We start from the raw sequence: 19,765 nt of genomic DNA, 5'->3' as shown, positions 1-19,765 counted from the left end.
AGATGACAGCCATAATCACTTTTAATATTATCTGAAGCATGCTTGTAATATGTAGAGTGCATAGGAAAAACAGAAGGTGGATGACTGCTGCTGAATGTCATGGTTCTGGGAAGTATGGAGCTTCCTGCCTATCTAAAACTTTTGAACTCACATTAATCATGGACAGATATGTAGATAGCATTCTTACCCAGCTCACTTTTAATGCAATAATTTGAGAAGCTCTTTCAGTTCATGTGAACAAACAGTATATTTCATAGTTCTTTTTGCAAAGGTAATGTCATTAAAGTCATTATTTTCAAATAGAGCCTTACATGAGAAATTCATCAAGCTATTTTGGCCCATGTCTAAGCAAGTAAAGAGGAACAAAAGAGAAATGTGAGTAATTCTAGTCGTAATATTCCTTTTCTTGATTAATGGAATTCATTCATTCATTTAATAAACATTAAGTGCTCACTGTGTACAGATTGCCATGCTAGGCAGTAGGGAGAAACAAAATTGAGATAAATCCCTACCTTCAAGGAGCTTACAATCTAGTACAGGTATGATTCAAACACAGATTATAAAATGCATTAGAGAAATTTAAAGCAAAGTGCTTTAGGAGATTGGAAGGGGAGGTTTTTACCAGCTGGAGGCTTCCTGGAAGATGTGAATTACACTTTAAAAGATAAGAATTCAGCAGATAAGAAGGGGAAAGGGGGCTATTCCAGTTATAGGGATGAGTACAAGTAAAGGCATGGTGCTGGGAAATGCAGGGAGTGTGGCAGTGTCACTTTGTCAATGTGGTTATCCCACTGAATATGAATAGAGAGCAAAATCAACTACATACAGTTAAACTGCCCTAAACAAGAGCTGAAGAAGGTACTGTAAGAGGAAGAGGCAGAATTGGAATTTGAATTACTGACAGTAATCAGTAGCTTAGTCAGGAATCCAGCTGTGAGTCAAATGGGTAGATAACAATTCAGCATCAATTCATATCCTTATCTATGAGGCTCCTTTAACTTGGCTGTTGGTTCTTTAGATGGGATATTTTTGTCCAGTGGCCAACAAGTATGCACACTATTGGAAGAGATGAATTCTATCCATCTCGACATTCTTGATATAAATAAAATCAGAAGATGGAAATTGTAGTTAAGTATAAGAACCACTCAAAAATATTCCTTTGAGAAGAAAAGAAAGAAGTTGACTGAATAGATTTAATCCAAGAGTGTGCTGGGGGAATGTTTAACAACCAGCTCCCTGAAAGGAAAATGTGTATATCACACACTCTTAAGTTTAATCTGCATTATTAACATTTTCTCTATCAGTTTCCTAAGTCTAGAATGTCCGGGGTGGGGAACCTTTGGCCTCGAGGCCACATATGGCCTTCTAGGTCCTTGGGTGAGGTCTTTTGACTGAGTCCAAGTTTTACTGAACAAATTCTTTTATTAAGGGCATTTGTTCTGTGACATTTGAATTCAGTCAAAGGGCCACACTTGAGGACCTAGAGGGCCACATGTGGCCTCAAGGCCACAGGTTCCCCACCCCTTGTCTAGACTATCAACAAAGCAAAAAAAATCAAGCCCTGATTTGTAGTGTTTGCCAATTTCTGAGTTGCAAATGCTCACACTGAAATTTTGGTTTGACAACAGGAAACATTATTTCCTGGGATTTACAAGTCCATGAACAAAACAAAGAGACCAAAAGAGCCATCCATATAAGTACTTTTTTCATCAAATACCTGATTTATTTACCAGAGACTCTGTGTTAGATTAGAAACTTGTGGGAAGAATGATGATGGATTATAAGCAGTATCACCTACTAGAGCAAAGAAAAGCAGGATAAAACAGATTAGTGGGAAGTGAGGGCAAGAGATATATTCAAGCAAAATCACATTGAGGGCATTTAAGGTTGAAAATGGAAAGGAAAACAAAGAAGAAAAATAGGAAAGGTCTGCAAAGATTTTTATACCAACCACTTTAATGCTCAAGAACAAAACCACTAAAATTTGACTCTTAACATGGCAGTACAAAATGTACTCATATATGTAGCAGAAGCGGCACTGAAGAAAACAAAGAAAGGAAAAACAGACAGATTGGGCCAAGTGTAGATTGAGAAGATGCTTCCTAGAGATGACACAATTGTGGGCATGTTAATAGGCCAAGTAACAAAATATCTGAAGGGAGAGTAAGATACCAACAAAGGTGTGGAAGAATCTCAAACCTTATTAATACTAAAAAAAGATGACCAAGAGAATATCAACAATTACTGATCTATATGACTACTGTTACATCTCTACAAAATCTTTCAAATACTCTTCTCTACATGCCTTAAGGTTTTCCTCAATGAGAGCATTAGTAGGTAACAGGCAGGCTTTCACAAGTGATATCCTGCAAGGTAGCACGTCTTTACGATTGACCTAAAACATTGTAGACTCTCCTGGAAGAGATTTGTAAGCCCACAAAAGACTTTGACCACCTACAAGGAAAGACCAAATCAGTAAATAAATAAATACATACATACATACATACATACATAAATAAATGCTTTTTTAAAGGGGCAGGCAGGGTCTTTTGCTCAGATTCTGACGTTAGAATGTCATCAGTGTGGACAAATGTATCTAGGACAGACAATATAAATAGAAAAGTTGGGCCCAGAATTATATATGAAGAAGAAATTGGACTGGATCAAATGAATCAATGTATCAATGAATGAAGGAAACATTTATTAAGCACTTAACTGTGTGCAAAGCACTATGCTAAGCATTAGGGATACAAAAAGAAAAGTAAAACAATTGCTGCTCTCAGGGAGCTTGTATTCTAATAAGTGAGAAAATACATATGGGAGATTTCTGCTGCAAATCAGATAAAAAAGGTCCCCTGGTCCTTTGGATACAGTAGCATAGTAGATGGTAATGCCTCTTTTTTGTGTCGTTTCCACTGATAAAAACATAGCCATTTCTGATGGTAAGCCCTTTTGCCAAGGACTTTGGTGACAAGAACTTTCTCTTCTGGATCTTCAATCGACACGGCTATAATGCCACTTCACAGGGGTACCCAAGATGTTCTTCCCAAGACTTAGTTGAGCTGTTTCAATTAAGATCTGGGGGAAGATGGTGAGCAAGGCGGCGGTGGTGGTAGTTTGATTGGCTCTCTCTACCATGATGGCTACTGGGGCTGGGCTGGAAGTATTTCTGATGGATTGGGGAATACTGCTATTCTTAAAGGTGTTGGGTTCAGAGTCCTGGGATATTTCCAGGATTGCCTTCAGAAAATTACAAAGTTCTTTTTGTTGTGTTTTCAGTCATGACCAATTCTTTGTAACACCATTTGGGGTTTTCTTGGCAAAGATATTGAAATGGTTTGCCATTTCCTTCTATAGTTCATTTTACAGATGAGGAAACTGAGGCAAACAGGGTTAAGTGACTTGCCCTGGGTCACTGCTAGTAGGTGTCTGAGGCTGGATGTGAATTGAGGTCTTCTTGGCTTCAAGCCTGGCACTCTATCCACTGCACCACCTAGCTGCCCCACAGAGTTCTTTTAATAACTTCAGTATTCTCCTGGAAATAAAGGATCATATTTTTATGTAATAGCCTACCAATATTATTGTATGGCTGCAAGCCATACAATAAATTCCAAAAATAAATTTGAAAATTATTAACATACTGTGAACAGTGGGGAGGCGTAAATTGGATGTGTGAGTGAGCAGGCTATAGTTTGCAACCACTGAATAAATTAGGAGATCAGAAATAAAAGGTGTCATCACCAAAATGTGTGACTGGGAAAGCTGTGCTGAAGACAAAGAATGACAAGTGGCCAATCCAACTGCTATGCAGTTACCCTTGTGCTGGCAGGAGAAAGTAAAGATGTTGGGTGGGTGGAGCTTCCCGTATCAGACTTATGGGGAAACATCGTCAAGTGTCCTTTGGGTTGTGCTGGACTGGATAAGATGTGATTTTCATCAACTAGAAACATCCAGATCAAAAAGATCACATAACCATTTGTGCTGATTTTGTAGCAAAATTTATCTGTGTTTTCTTTTAGCCCATTGGTTCTCAAAGTGAATTCTAAGTACCCCTTGTAGTCTGTGAGATCCTTTCAGAGGGTCTAGGAGATCAAAACTGTTTTCATATTAATACTAAGATGTTTAATTTTTAATATGGTAAATATCTGATAGAGATAACTAATGATAAATTGGAGCCAGCTCATACTGGCTCATGAGAGCCTATTATTAAATCTTAAGGAATTCTCTAAGATAGTTGTTAAACATAGTTAGTATGAAGTTCAATCAGCTCCTACATCAGTAATGTTATTTGTTGCTTTAAAAGAATTATAAAGAATAACAAAATTATAAATATATATTATTATATATTATATTATATATTATAATATATATTATAAATTATAATCAAGCATGACACAAATGAAGAGGTATGAGAAGGTATCCCCAACCTGTCCCTTTGTAGAGGTGGGAGGTCCACAGGTGTTACACGTTGCACATGTTTTCTGACTTTCTCAATGAGTTGATCAATTCTAATTTTTTTCCCTTTTTTTTTTTTGTCTTTTAAAAATACAATTTGTTATATGGGATGGCTCTCTGGGAGAGACAGGGGAAGGATAACTATGGGGATAACTGTGATGATGTTAAAAGCAGAAGACATCAATCAAAATTTAGTTAAAAAGAAAAAAAATTGAACATGTTAAATAAAGAGAAACATGGAAAAACTGATGAACTAATGCAAAGTGAAGTAAGCAGAGCCAGGAAAACAATATACACAATGTCTGCAACAATGTAAGAGGAAAGAAAAACAATCACAAAACCAATTGAAAATTAGTGTTGCAAAAATAAAGAGCAAGTTTGCCCCCCCCCCAGGATGTATGAGAAAACACCTCTCCCCACCCCTTTTCAGAGGTGGGAGTTTTATGGGTGTGGAAAATTGCAAATAAAATTCAGTTTCTTCTATGTGTTGATTGGTTTTGCTGGATTGTTTTTATTTTAATTCTTTATTATAAGGCATGACTCCCTGGGAAAAGCAGTACAGGAGGAAATCTAGATGATGTTAAAAACAAAAGGTAGCAGTTAAAAAAATCTATTTTTCAAAGTGAAAAGAATTGGTGTCAATCATAAGAAAATATACTTTCAATACATTATTGTCTATTTTCAATGATGATGTCTTTAATAATAAATATCTGAAAGCTGATTTAATTGCATTTTTGTTCTGCTGGTGCTAATAAAACTGATAAGAAAGTCTGGAATAGCTATGAAGTTGTAAAACATTTTCCTAAAATCATCATTTGGCATTGTTTAAATTATTGATTAAAATTATCGCTTGACAATTTAATATCTGAAATAAAACAAGTTACTCACTTTAAAATATTTCTGGATAAAATATATTCTCCTTATCACCAATCAAATAAAAATCAAGCTAGAAACTGTAGCTAAAGAACTTGAACTTGAAATTATTAAAATTGGTGAAGTACTGAGACCAAAACAAACAGCATATAGTTTATGTACTGTTACTCCTGTATGGCGCACATATCCTATGTCATATATGCCTTTTTCTCATTCTTCTTATTCTAGTTTGGTAAGGAGATTAGCCAACATTAATTTCCTGCAAGACCTTGTTTTAATGATTTATATTCTTGAAGAATTTTCATTACTTCATCACAATCAAGATTAATTAACATTCAGAAAACAAAAATTAATCAATACATTATTGTCTATTTTCAGTTATTATGTAAGATCTTTGGAAAAGTTAAAGATTCATACTGGAAGCAGGACTCTCATGTTGAAGATTTGATCAAGACTAATAAGTTTGAAGACATTTAATTTAATAAAAATAATAAATGTAATGCTTTTCCTAGGAATGTTACTAGAAAATATAATTAAACACGTGAACTTAGGTCCTTTATTGGACAGAAACAATTAATTATTTTGATTTATTAGAACCATCTACTTGGCCTTAGGAAGAACTAACTTCACCTTGGTTAGCTGGTTTTAAAAAACAGTATCATTTAAGTGGAATTTTAAAACATGAAATTGATTTGAACGATTTTGGAGATTTCTTTTTAGGTAATGATATAGTATCAAACAATGTTCCAATCCTTGCAACTATTCAAGAAGCTAAAAAGATAATTATCCCTATTGTAGTCAGGAGTGCTAAAGCTGGAAGAGGTTTCAGTTTAATAAATGTAATTTGTACGACGGTGAGAAATAGTTGAATTGTAAATCACAGAGCAGATTTAATAGCAATACATTCATTGAGAAAAGTTAATGGATTAAAATGAAATTTCATTTGTTAAATCATGGTTACATTGCAACCATAGATTGGTTATAGATACAAAAGTTTGTCAGAAATCAACAAAACCATTGTGTGGGGATGAATTGACTACATGGAATTTACAATAAGAAGTATTGCATATTTTATTGTAAATTGTGTATTATATATGCTTTATATCAGTAAAATTTATAATACATTTATATAAGTGTATATAGAGTCAGCTGATGTAACATATATAAACAAAAACTCTTTGAGGGACCTTCAATAATTTTTCAGCTTCTATGGAGGTCCTGAGAACAAAAAAATTTGAGAATTGATACATTAGCCCAACATTAAATTAATTTTAATTCCTTAACATAACTACAAGTAGATGAAAAGGAGAGATAACCCTGTAGTCCCACCATCCTCTTTCCTGGTCAGATGACGTCTAGGATATTGTATTCCATTCTTAGTTCCACATTATAGAAAGGATATTAATAAGCTGGAGAATGTGCAGAGAAAGGCGACAAGAATGATGCAGGACTTTGATATCATGCTGTATGGGAATAAGTTAAAGGAGCCAGAGATGTTTATGCATGATGAGTATTTTCAAGTATTTGAAGGGCTGTCATGGGGGGAAAGGATTAGACTTGTTTTGCATGCCCCCCAACGACATAGCTAAAAGCAATGAGTGGAAGTTGCTTGATGTACAGAAAAACTTCTCAACAATTAGAGTCCCAAAGTGAGATAGACAAACATCTTCCCAAAAAAGGCTAGATGACAACCTGGGTATATTGAAAAAGGAATTGTTTTCAGATTCAAATTGGACTGGATAACTTTGAGATCTCTTCTAATTCAGATTCTGAGATTCTAAGTACATTAATACTGCTAAAAAGAAAATTTGGTATTAATAGACTGCCATGGGAAGTTCTCAAATAAATAATCAAGGACTGGCCATACTCAAGTTTTCATTATCTTTATTTTATCCAGATTTAATGATATAATATGTATCTACCCTATTATTAGAATGATATAGGAAATGTAACATTTTAAAGGGTTTCTTATGAAAATGTTTTGTTTAAAATCCTATTAATATTTATTGTAATGTCATTTCAGCCCACTAAAATGGACTTTACATGCTGAAAAAGACTTATCTTTTTCTTCTTCTTTTGATCCACAGGAAAACCTGGCTAAGCAAAATTGGGAGCCCCAGTTCTCGTATTGATCGGGCTGACTTTTCCAATGAAAAGACCATCTCTCAACTTGAGTACACTAATTTTAGCGTTAAATACTAGTGGAGAAAGAAGTTCTTAGAATAAAATTATAATGCTTATGTGCCATAATAGATTCCATACTCTATTAAATCCATAAAAGGGAATAATAGTGCTTTGTATTTCCATTTAAACAATGGAAATTTGTTCTAAAAAATGTAAAACTGTAATGTTACTAAAAATACCTGCCACTGAAATAATTTAACTTGAATATTTTTACAGAAATGAAAGTAGAATGTAAAATCAGAAAATATCTGTAATGTATAATATGAGTATCTAGTTTAACTTTGGCCCAAAAGGCCTTGGAGTTGAATGAACATGACAATATGAATATTGTTTCACTATTCATCACATAATAAAGTTAATTATTTAAAAATGAAACTTGTATATGCTGTTGATCCTTTTGAATTCTAAAATCTCCTATAATAATCCCTTGGATGTTAGTGATATCTTAGTAGAAAATCCAAAGTATATACTTATTTCTAGTTTTGTTCAACATCCATAACAAAATCTAGCTAAATATGAATACTGATTAAAGCTATCTAGTTTTATAGCTATTTGATATTGTTTGTGGAATAAAGAGCTCTTCATAAAATTCCTAGGAGGCATTAGTCCAAGTCACAAACTCCAACCATGTTTTTCTGGCAAAACTTCCATTGTACTAGAAAAAGAGCTGTCACTGGATCTGTCTGAAGTGAAAAGGCTAAATAAGGGTAATTTATTAGACTTTTCTGATAGAATGTAGAATACCCCCTAAAATATGTTATGTTAACTTGAAAACAAAATTGGCATAGTCCAACATAAACTACAGAATTCCCTGTAGATCAGTGGTACAAACTCAAGTAGAAACAGAGGCCACTAAACCATACATGAAGATCCCGGCATGCTATGTATTGACTTAGAAAACCATATGTTAGTATTATCTATGTTTTACTGTATTTGTATTTGTTTTGTTAAATATTTCAGGAGTGGTTTAAGCCACATGTCTGCAGCCCTTGTTTGACACCTCTGCTATAGATAATCCATTCCTTTAGGGCCATTTGACTTTAAATTATAATTAATCAATAAATATTTATTAAGCACCTATTCTGTGCCAGGCACTGGGGATGCAAATATACAGAATGACATAATCCCTGCTTACAAGGAGTTTACAATCTAATGTAAAGTTCAGTAAAGTTTAGTCACTATAGAGTGACTAAATTAAAATATATAATATATATTAGATATAAAATAATATTTAATAAAACAAATATATATTAAAATATTTAATATATAATAAAATAACAAAGTAGTTAAATATAAGATAGTTTGGGAGGGAAGGCACTTTCTTGATCATGGAATCAGTACAGGCTTCATGAGCAAAATGGTGCTTGAACAGCATCTTAAAGGAAGAAAGGGATTCTATGGGGTAAGGAGAGGGTACGTTCCAGGCACGCCATGTAGTGAAATTAACATGTAGTACACAAAGCATGAAGACAGAAAATGGAGTGTCCCATGTGAATAGCCGAGAGAAGGTCAGTTTGGGTGGATTGCAGAGTCGAAGAAAAGTAATGATCAGTGAGGCTAGAAAGATATGTTGGAGCCAAGTTACATAGGACTTTAAAAGCTAAACAGAAGAGTTTATATTTGATTGTGGAGGCAACAGGAAGCCATTGGAGTTGATTGAGTACAGAATCACTTGGTCAGATTGTGTTTAAGGAAAATCACTTTGGCAGCAGCCGTATGTGGAATGGACTGAAGTGGCAAGAAACTTGAGGTAGGGAGATCAATCAAGAGGCTGTGATAATAATCTAGGCAAGATGTGATGAGAGCATGAATGAAGGTGATAGTTGGGGGAATGGAGGAAATGGATCATATATTAGAGATATTGTGAAGTGGCAAGATTTGGCATAGGTATGGATATTTTGGGTGGGGAAGAATAAGGATAAGACTGAGGTTACAATCCTGGGACATAGGAAAGATGGTGGGGCCTTCAACAGAAATTGGGAAGTTTGAAAAAAGCGAAAGTTTAAGGGGAAAGATAATGAGTTCAGTTTTGGACATGTTGAGTTTATATCTTTGGGACATTAGGTTTCAAATGCCCAATAGGAAATTGGTGATTCCAGACTGAGGTTCAGGGATGAGACTGGGGCTGGATATTTGGATGGATCTAGGAGTCATCCTCATAGACATGATAATTAAACAGATAGGAGCTGATGAGTTTACCACGAGATAGAAGGTAGAGGGAAAAGATAAGGGGACCTAGAGTAAAACTTTGGGGAACTCTCATGGCCAAGGGGTTTGATATGTATGATGAGCCAGTAAAGGAGACTGAATAGTGGTCAGAAAGATAGGAGGTGAACCAGAAAGAGAGTAGTGTTATAAAAAAGCAGCAGTGAAGTATTTTAAGGTAAAGTCCCCCCATAATTTTCAGTATTGTAATTCCTTATTTTTCTCTCAGCACCAGGAAGACAAAGAATCATATACTGAAAAGTGGAGCATGTCAATTCAGAATACTAAGAAATTCAAAATCTTGCAATTCTTCTAGTAAATACCAATTTATATTCTTTCTGTTGTGCCAAAAAGTCTTTTGTAATACACAACAATATTTTAGTGTTTCAAGAATCTATGATTTCCTTAATTTAGAAACTCCTTCTGCCACCACAAATCAGAGCCCCTCTGTAACTCAGGAGACAACAACTCAGAGTTGTTGTAGCCAAAAAGTTCATTGCCTTGTGGGCAACCTGGTGAGGTGCCTCTCCAAACTTAGTTTGACCAGGCCTCAGTCAACAGACATGTGCTCCATCACTAGGCTCTTACTCAAAGCTTTATCAACTTGCAACCAGCACCAAAGCTGGTGCTGTGCTGGGTACCTCCATGCCATACCATGCCATATTATGAGAATAGGGCATACTATAACAAGACAACTAAAACTCTCAAGCCTGGGCGGGTGGAAAGAGGTGAGTTGATCTGAGATTCTATCAACTTTTCAGACAATAGTACCCATAATTAAAGATGATACTTTATATGTTACTTTGCCATTTACAAAGTTTTCCTCACAACAACACTGTAAGATGGCTGGTGCTAATATTATTGTTAGAAGCAGTTATGTGGTGCTGGGCTTGAAGTTGGGAAGACTTTGAGTTCAAATCCAGCATCAGACAATTACTAGCTGTGTGACCCTGGGCAAGTTACTTAAACTTTGTCTGCCTCAGTTTCCTCAACTCTAAGATGGGAATGATTATAGACCTATCTCCCAGAGTTGTTGTGAAGATCAAATGAGATAATATTTGTAAAACACTCTGCAAACTTTAAAGGACTATATAAATGCTAGGTATTATTAATATTTTCACTTTACAGATGAGGAAACTGAGACCCAGAAAGATTGCTCAGGGTCACATCTAGTAAGAGGTGAAAGAATTAAATCCAGGCGTCTGAGTGCAGCCACCAAATGTGGAGATTGTTTGATAGGAACTTGGGCACCAGCATGGCTGATCAGCTGACACAAGAGAAGATTTCAGAATTCAAAGAAGCCTTTTCACCAATTGACAAGGATGGAGATGGTACTGTAACAACAGAGGAATTGGGAATCTAATGAGGTCACTAGGGCAAAACACCACAGAAGCTGAATTACAGGATATGATTAATGAAGTAGATGCTGATGGTAATGGCACAACTGACTTTCCAGCATTTCTGACTATGATGGCAAGAAAAATGAAAGACACAGACAATGAAGAAGAAATTAGAAAAGCATTCCATGTATTTGACAAGGTACACAAACACCTTTTCTTTCTAGTACCGTCAGCATGCACATCAACACCTTTTTTATACTTTTAGGAACTTTTTTTTTTTTGCAAGGGACAAACAGAATGTGGCAAGAACAAAAGACAAACTGTCAAAACTTCTAAAGATGCTTCCTTGCATTTGCATTATTACTCTTTAAAGGTTCAATTAAATTTTTAAATATTAATAATAGCTAGCATTTGTCTTAGGACAGCAATGGTTATATTAGTGCAGCAGAACTTCGCCATGTGATAACAAACCTCAGAGAGAAGTTAACAGATGAAGAGGTTGATAAAATGATCAGGGAAACAGATATTGATGGTGATAATCAAGTAAACTATGAAGAGTTTGTACAAATTATGACAGCGAAGTGAAGACATTGTACAAGATATGTTAAATTTCTTGTACGAAATTGTTTATTTGCTTTTCTTTGTAACTTATCTATAAAAGGTTTTTCCCCCTACTGTCAAAAGGATATGCATGTGTAGTAATTAGGACTTCATTTCTCCATGTTTTTCTTCCTCTTATCTACTGTCATTGTCCTGAAACTTTATTTTCGAAAATTGATCAAGTAAAATATGTTGCATGTGGCTTACTCTGGATATATCTAAGCCCTTCTGCACATCTGAACTTAGATGGAGTTGGTCAAATGAGGGAACATCTGGGTTATGCCTTTCTTTTTTTTAAAGAAGTAGTTTTCTTTAGGAGCTGTCAGCATGTTGTTGTTGAAGTGTGGAGTTGTAACTCTGCGTGGACTATGGACAGTCAACAATATGTACTTAAAGTTGCACTATTGCAAAACAGGTGTATTATCCAGGTACTTGTACACTATTTTTTTGTACTACTGGTCCCGTATCAGAAAACATTTTCTTCTATTGTTACTTGCTTTTTAAACTTTGTTTAGCCACTTTAAAAAAAAATCTGCTTGTGGCACAATTTGCCCCAAATCCATTCCAAGTTGTATATTTGTTTTCCAATAAAAAAAAAATTACAATTTAAAAAAAGAATTAAACCCAGGTCTTGTGACTCCACATCCAAGACTTTTTCTACCACATCAGACTGCCATTCAAATATGATGTGAAACTAATATGACATAATTTTAAAGCCTTTTTCTAAAAAGAAATTCAAAAATTCTTAATAGTCAAGGGATAAACACTTTCCTTAACTATATACCATCATCATGTACCATCTTACATGCAGCTTCCATCCACTCTAATCCATCACCCATTTCCGTTTCAGTCATTTTTTAGTCGTGTTTGACTCTTTGTGATCCTCATTTGGGGTTTTTTTGGCTACGATACTGGAGTGGTTTGCCATTTCCTTCTCTAACTCATTTTATAGATGTGGAAACTGAGCCAAACAGTTTTAGTGACTTGCCCCGGGTCACACAGTTTGTAAATGCCTGAGGCCAGATTTGAACTCAGGAAGATGAGTCTTCCTGACTCTAGACCTGGCACTCTATCCGCTGTGCCACCTAGCTGCTAATCCATCACACATAGCTCCAAAACTGATATTTCTAAATCTTAGGCCTGATTGTTTCATGCTCCCTGATCCATTATAGTGGCTCCCTATTGCCTCTAGGATAAAATATAAACTTCTGTTTGGCATTTAAGGAAGTTCACAACTTGGCTTTGACTTTCCTTTCCAGGCTTATTGCACATAACTTCCCTTCAGACACTATGATCATACATTGATCTCTGTCAAACTTAATTTTGCTTAAGTTCAGTATTTGGATTTTGTCATCTGTCATATTTTCTATCCCTCTAATTGGCATTATTTGATAAGTACATTTTCTTGCTGTTCCCCATCTGTAATCATTTATCCTTCATCTCGACATCATCCCTTATCTCTGTCTCGCAAGCCTAGGATCCAGTGGCACTAGCCTCCTTGCTGTTCCTTAAATATGATAGCCCATCTCCCAGTTCCAAGAGTTTAGTGGCTGTTCCCCATGCTGAAATTCTCTCCCTCATCGTCTCCTTCCTTGTCTCCCTTCAAGTCTCAGCTGAGTCCTACCTTGTGTAAGAAGTCTTCCCTCTGTTCATTATCTCCAATTTATACTGTCTATATCTTGTTTGTATGTAGTTGTTTACATGTTGTCTACCCCATTAGACTGTGAGCTCCTTGTGGGCAGGGACTGTTTTTCCCTTTCTTTGTATCCCTTGTGTTTAGCTCAGTGCCTGACTTATAGTAGGGGCTTAAATATGCTAATGGACTAACTGAAGGAAATACTCTTCCTTCTCACCTTGGATCAAGGTTCATCTTAAGTGTCTTTTCCTTCAATTAGCCTGTCCTCTGCTTGTTAGCCCTACATCCCATCCCTGGTCTTGGAACTGCTCTGTATTTAATTTGAGTATAGTTTGTATTTACTAATCAGTAACATTTATGAAGAACCTGCTATATGCCAAACACCATACTAAGTACTGGGTATATACAAAAAGACAAAACACAGTCCCTGTCCCCAAGGAGATCACAGAAGAGATAACATGCAAACAAATATATACAAAGCAAGCTATACACAAGATAAATAGGAACTAATGAACAGAAGGAAGGTGCTAGAGTTAAGAAGGGATAGGAAAAGCTTCCAGTAAAAGGTGGGATTTTAGTTGGGACTTGAAGGAAGGTAGGGAAGTCAATAGAGCAGAGGAGGAAAAGCATTCCAGGGGCAGCCAAGGAAAATGCTCAGAGCCAAGAGATGTAAGTGTCATGTTCATGGGACAGCTAGGAGATGAGTGTCATTGGAGTAATGTGTCAGGGAATAAGGTATAGGAAGACTGGAAAAGTAGGAAGAGGCTAGGTTATGAAGGGCTTTGAATATCAACAGATTGTGTGTTTCATCCTGGAGGTGAGAGGGAGCCACTGGAATTTATTGAGTAGCTAGGTGACATGGTCAGACCTGCACTTCAGGAAAATCACTTTGGTGGCTGAATGGAGGATAGATTGGAGTGGAGAGAGACATGTTGTATATACTGCCAGTAGAATGTAACCTCTTTGAGGCCAGGGACTGTTTGTTTTTGTGTTTTAATCCCACTGCCTAACAGTTCCCAACACTTAGCAGGAATTTAGTAAGCATAGGGGTAGGCATCTGTTATTTCACTGGTAGAGGGAAATCCCTGCTGAGGAAACCCCTTCCACTAAATGCACATTGGCACCTTTTCTGCAATTTATAGTCTTAGAGAGTTGCCTGAAGCATTGAGAAATGGTTAACAGACTTGCCCAGGGTCACATAGCCAATATGTGTCAAAGGTAAGACTTGAACCCATGTTTCCTAACTCCAAATCTAATATAAAATTCATTACTTTAGAGTTAGTCAACAGGCATTTACTAAATGTTTACTTATTGCCAAGCACTGTGCTAAACACTTTATAAATATTATCTCCTTGATCCTCACAACAATCCCATATAATCAGTACTATTATTATTTCTATTTTACTATTAAGGAAACTGAGGTAGACAGAGGTTAAGTGATTTGTCCTGGGTCACCCAGCCAATAAGTGTGAAGCTGTATTTAAACTCAGGTCTTCCTGAGTTCAGACTCAGTGCTCTATCCATTGCACTAACTCTTAGAGTTGTAAGATTATATGGAGTTATATAGGGTTATAAGGCATAAGAAGACTAAAAAGGTAGGAAGGGGTGAGGTTATGAAGGACTTAAAAAACTCAACAAATGATTTTATATTTGATCCTGGAAGCAACAGGGAGCAACTGGAGTTTATTGAATAAGGTGGTTGGGGGATGTGACATAGTCAAACCAGAACTTTAGGAAAATCAATCCGATAGCTGAATAGAAGATGAAATGAAAAAGGGAAATATTTGAAGCAAGATGATGAACCAGAAGTCTATAGCAATAGTTCAGGTGGTGTCAGTGTCAGAGGAGAGAAGGGAGTATATAGGAGAGATGGTGATAAGGTAAAATTGATGGGCCTTGGCAACAGACTGCATGAGGCAGGGGCAGGGGTGGTAGTTGAGAAAGAATGAGGAGTCAAGGATGACACCTAAGTGATAAACCGGGGTCACTGGAAAAAAGGCTCTCAACTTTAATAGGAAAGTTAGGTAGAGGAGAGGTGCGATGGGGGTGGGGGCAAAAATGAGTTAGTTTTAGATATGTTGAGTTTAAGATGTCTATGAGACATCTAGTTTGGATATCCACTAGGCAGATGGATAGTCAAGTCTAGAATTCAGGAGAGAGGTTAGAGCTAGACATATAAGATCTGAGAATCATCTGCATAGAATTGAAAATTGAATCCATGGGAACTAGTGAGATCACAAAGCAAAACAACATAGAGGGAGAAGAGAAGAGGACCCAGAGCCCTGAACACTACTCACAGTTAGTGGGCATGACTAGGTGAAGATCAGCAAAGGAGAATGAGAAGTAACAGTCTGATAAGTAGGAGAACCAGGAGAGGGCAGTGGTGTGAAGCCCTAGAGAGAAGATAGTATCAAGGAAAAGAGGATGATTGACAGGGTTAAAGGCTGAAGATAAGTCAAAAGGAATGAGGATTGAAAAAAGGCCATTATATTTGGGAATTAACCGATCATTGGTAACTTCAGAGAGAGCCATTTCAGTGGAATAACAAGGTCAGAAGCCAGACTATAGAAAGTTAAGAAGAGACTAAGAGGAAGGGAAGTGGTGGCACCACTAGTTGATAACCTCCAGAGTTTAGTCATGAAAGGGAAGAGAGATCAAGAATGATATAGCTAGCAGGTATGGATAGATCTAGTGAGGTTTTTTTTTTTTTTTTAAGAATGAAGGATAAAAAAGTATGCCTGTAAACAGTAGGGAAGTAGCCAGTAGTTAGGGAGAGATTGAAGATGATGGATTAAATGAGAGGTTTTTGAGAACAGGGAAAACATGAGTGTGCCTGTAGGCAATTAAGGAAGCAGCCAGTATATAGGAAGAAATTGAAGCTAAGTGAGATATTGGGGATGGTAGAAGGGGCTATTTGCTGTAGAAAATGAGATAGAATGGGATCACTTATGTATATGTGTATGTGTGTGTGTGTGTGTGTGTGTGTGTGTGAGACCTCTTCATGTGAGACAGGGATGAAGGAGGAAATAGTAGTGAGTGATGTGAGATGAAGAAGAGGGGAGAAAAGAAAATTCTCTGCAAATAAGTATTTTTTTTTTTATCCTGGAGAGTAGCTCATCTGTTGGAGATACTCTCCCAGACTGCTATTCACTATTTGCACTGTCAGGTTAGGTCCCCAGAACAAAGCTGTTACTTCTCTCTTCTGAGTATGGCATATCCACGAGGAGTTGTTTTGATTCTACAGCTCATGAGCCCCCACTGGTGTCTTTCACCCCATTATTAGAAGTTGACATCAACTAGTCAGCTTGGCTCAGTTTTTTTGAAAGGTAAAGTAAGATTGGTAGGCACAAATTCCTCCCAAAAGTCTATGACACACTATCCCACCGGTATATACAGGGTCTGTGGAAAAGTAGGCTCAAGATAAAGAATATAGTGTAGCGAAGAGGTAACTCACAGTTCCCAAAAGTCCTTATTCTGGAGCCCTCAAATAATTCTCCCTAGTTATGATGCAGCTTTTCTCTGCAGGGCTTTTTGTAGAGCCTGGGATCTGAATCTAGTCTGTCCTTATGCAATCACTGTCATCAGCCATTCCAGGAATGCTATATAAATAATTAGTGATTTAACTGAGTGCTCTGGGAACACAACATGGAAAAGTTGCACTGGTGTTTAGAATTATAAATAAGGCTACAGAATTACTAGCTTTACTTTGCTCTTCTGGATTTGAATAGTTTTTAATGAGAAACTGAAGTTGGATCATTATAAAGGTTTAGAATAAAAAATCCTATTTATTGTATGTGGGTCTTTAAGATATTCATGCTATTTTTTATTTATTCATGCTACAATTTAAGCTGTCCAGCAAGAAGGTCAGTGAATAACCACCTGGATTTCAGAGTCTTCTTTCTGTCTAGAATTAATTCATTTGCTTTCTTTAGTCATTATGTTTAATGTAAAAGTCATGGGGTATCCTTTTTTTGGAATATGACTTCCTTTTATTTTTTAACCTATGTACTAACATTCAGAGGAAAAGTTTGTAAATGTTCAATAATTATGGGACCTTCAATCACCATTTAGCTTCATCCCAAAGTCTTAATAAACTAATCTCACATTAAGTCCTTATACCTAATTTAGCGTAAGCAGTGGGTACTAAATTGGAAAATTCCTCAAATAAAACTCCAGTATCATAGAAACTGAATTACTCCTTTTAAGCACTGCTCTGTAATGCATATAGCTGAGGTTGGCACTGGGGTAATAATGTGGGAAGCAAGCAGATGCTTACAAAGAGTATGGCCTCTAGAAACTGAATTTCAGCTTATATAAATCAACTCCTTTTGAGGTTGGCCTGGCATCCATGATGGCTTCACCCCTCCACTTTTTTAATCTCACTTGCTCTGTGATGAGATGAACCCAACTTAATTACAAACAAAAGAGGTTGTGAAGAAATCTCTTTCTTTAGTAGAGACATTCTGAACAGTTCCAAAGTCTAAAAATAAATTACTCATTTTGAAACTTTTGCTTACCCAGCTGCTGATGAACTTTGGCTCTCCAACCTTATTCGAACATAAATGTTTTAAGGAAGGAACAAATTCAGTTTACTGGACACAAATTAAGATAAATAAAGTAAGTTAGGAGTATCAGATGTTCAGAAAATTGGGGAAAGTATGATGTTGCAAATTATTCTAGGCCACCCTGCCTCCCTCCCCCTACTCCTAATTAGCTATTTAATATTGTAGAATAAGTAGATTTCTCCTCATGAGCCATTAGTGTCTGTGTTATCCTGTCTGAACAATAAATTTGGATAATCAGCATTACAGTATTTAGGCTGTGGCTTAACTCAGAAAGATAGTGTCCAAAGTCCTATTCATCTTGCTATATTGTTTGAAAAGAGATTGAACTAGTCATCACTTCATTTCAGAATATCAGCAAATTTAGGCAACTCTCTATTGAGCTGCCAATAGTACATCATTTAATTTATTTAATCCAGCTGAGGATTTTCTGTTTGTAGATACCTCTTTCTCCTTTGCTGGATCTTCATCCAGGTAGCTTTATCTCATAACGTTAGGGGTCTCCCAAGACTGTTTTGGTCCCTCTTCTCCTTCTATAGTCTTTCATTTGATGACCTCATCAGTTCCCATGCTTTCATCTCAGTGCAGATATCTCTTAGATCTCCTTGTCCAGTTCTAACTTTCCTCCCAAACTCCAGCCTCCATCACCAACTGTCTATTAAACATCTTGAACTGCATGTCCCATAGACATCTTAAACTCAACTGGTCTAAAACTGAACTCATCTTCACCCCCCCCCCAATCCTATCATCTTCATAACTTTCCTATTAGTAGAAAGAGCATCTCTCTCCTTCCAGTCACCCAGGCACACAGCCTAGGTGTCATCCTCAATTCCTAACTCTCTCTTCCCATCCCCCAACCAGTCGGTTGTCAAGTTCTGTCATTTCTACCATTGTAACATCTCTAGTATAATTACCCCCAGCCCTTCTCTTCTCTGATACTGTAATCACCCTAGTGCAGACCCTCATCACCTCAAGTCTATCACAGTAGCCTTCTGGTTCATCTTCCTACCTCACATTTCTCTCTATTCCAGTCCATCCTCCATTCAACTGTAAAATTGGTCTTTCTAAAGCACAAGTCTTGCCATATCAGTAAACTCCCCCCCCCCCCCCATTCAGTAAACTCCCTATTACCTTACTTTTGAAGCCATTCATAATCTGGTCCCTTCCTACCTTTGCAGTCTTCTTATACTTTTCACCCCTCTGTACACTCTGAGATCCAGTGACACTGGCCTTTTCGCTGTCCCTTACACAATTCTCCATTGTCAATAAATACCCCTAAATCACTGATTTTTTTTAACCGACACTCTTTTCACTTTAATGCTTTTATGGAAAACTGATTGTTTCTGAGGAGACCACAGCCCTTACAAATCATTTCCATCCATAGGTCATCACTTTTCCCACTCCATCAACCCATGGGGTCATGGCACTTCTCTACTCAATCTTCAGTGGCTCTCTATTGCCTATCAAGTAAAATTTAAACTCCTCTTCATAGTATCCAAAGCCTTCAACAACAGGATGTCAGTCTGCCTTCCCAAACACTTCTTCCTTTACTCCGTTTTACATACCTTATACTTAAGCCAAACTGGAAAATGTTCTGTCCCCCAAATAGGTGCTATGATCTCTGGTCTCAGTATCTTGGTCCAGGCTCTTCTGAATTCTTGCAGTAACCTATGTCTGTTCAATCCCAACTCCAGTGCCACCTCCTCCTGGAAGTTTTCAATTATCTCCTGAGATTGTCGATGAGCTTCCCACACCCCTACCTTCAACTCCAGCCTTTATATAGCTCTTGGTTTCAGAACTTTTTCATGCAGTTATCATCTGTAACCCGTCAGTTCCAGGTCTGCTGTCTAATGAGTGTTAGCAAAGAGATGTCAGATTCTGGAAATGGTCCAACAGACTCCAGTCTCAGA

At 36.8% G+C, this 19,765-nt stretch overlaps 1 protein-coding gene and 1 pseudogene across 1 annotated transcript in view; both read left to right on the top strand.

The window, feature by feature from the left end:
- ACYP2 (acylphosphatase 2) overlaps positions 1–7,852 on the top strand; it is a 232,381-nt gene extending 224,529 nt beyond the window's left edge. The window contains exon 4 of the mRNA XM_027865452.1: positions 7,416–7,852. Within this exon, the coding sequence (XP_027721253.1) occupies positions 7,416–7,530 (115 nt within the window). The 3' untranslated portion in view covers positions 7,531–7,852. The remainder of the gene's footprint in view (positions 1–7,415) is intronic.
- A 3,120-nt stretch (positions 7,853–10,972) lies between these two features.
- On the top strand, positions 10,973–11,642 carry LOC114045398 (annotated as a pseudogene).
- The last annotated feature ends 8,123 nt before the right edge of the window (positions 11,643–19,765 follow it).

The sequence above is a fragment of the Vombatus ursinus genome, unplaced genomic scaffold (assembly GCF_900497805.2).
Source record: "Vombatus ursinus unplaced genomic scaffold, bare-nosed wombat genome assembly UNPS02014778.1, whole genome shotgun sequence".
Taxonomy (NCBI): Eukaryota; Metazoa; Chordata; class Mammalia; order Diprotodontia; family Vombatidae; genus Vombatus; species Vombatus ursinus.
Note: the sequence above shows the minus strand (reverse complement) of the source record. Positions and strands in the feature narration are given on the sequence as shown.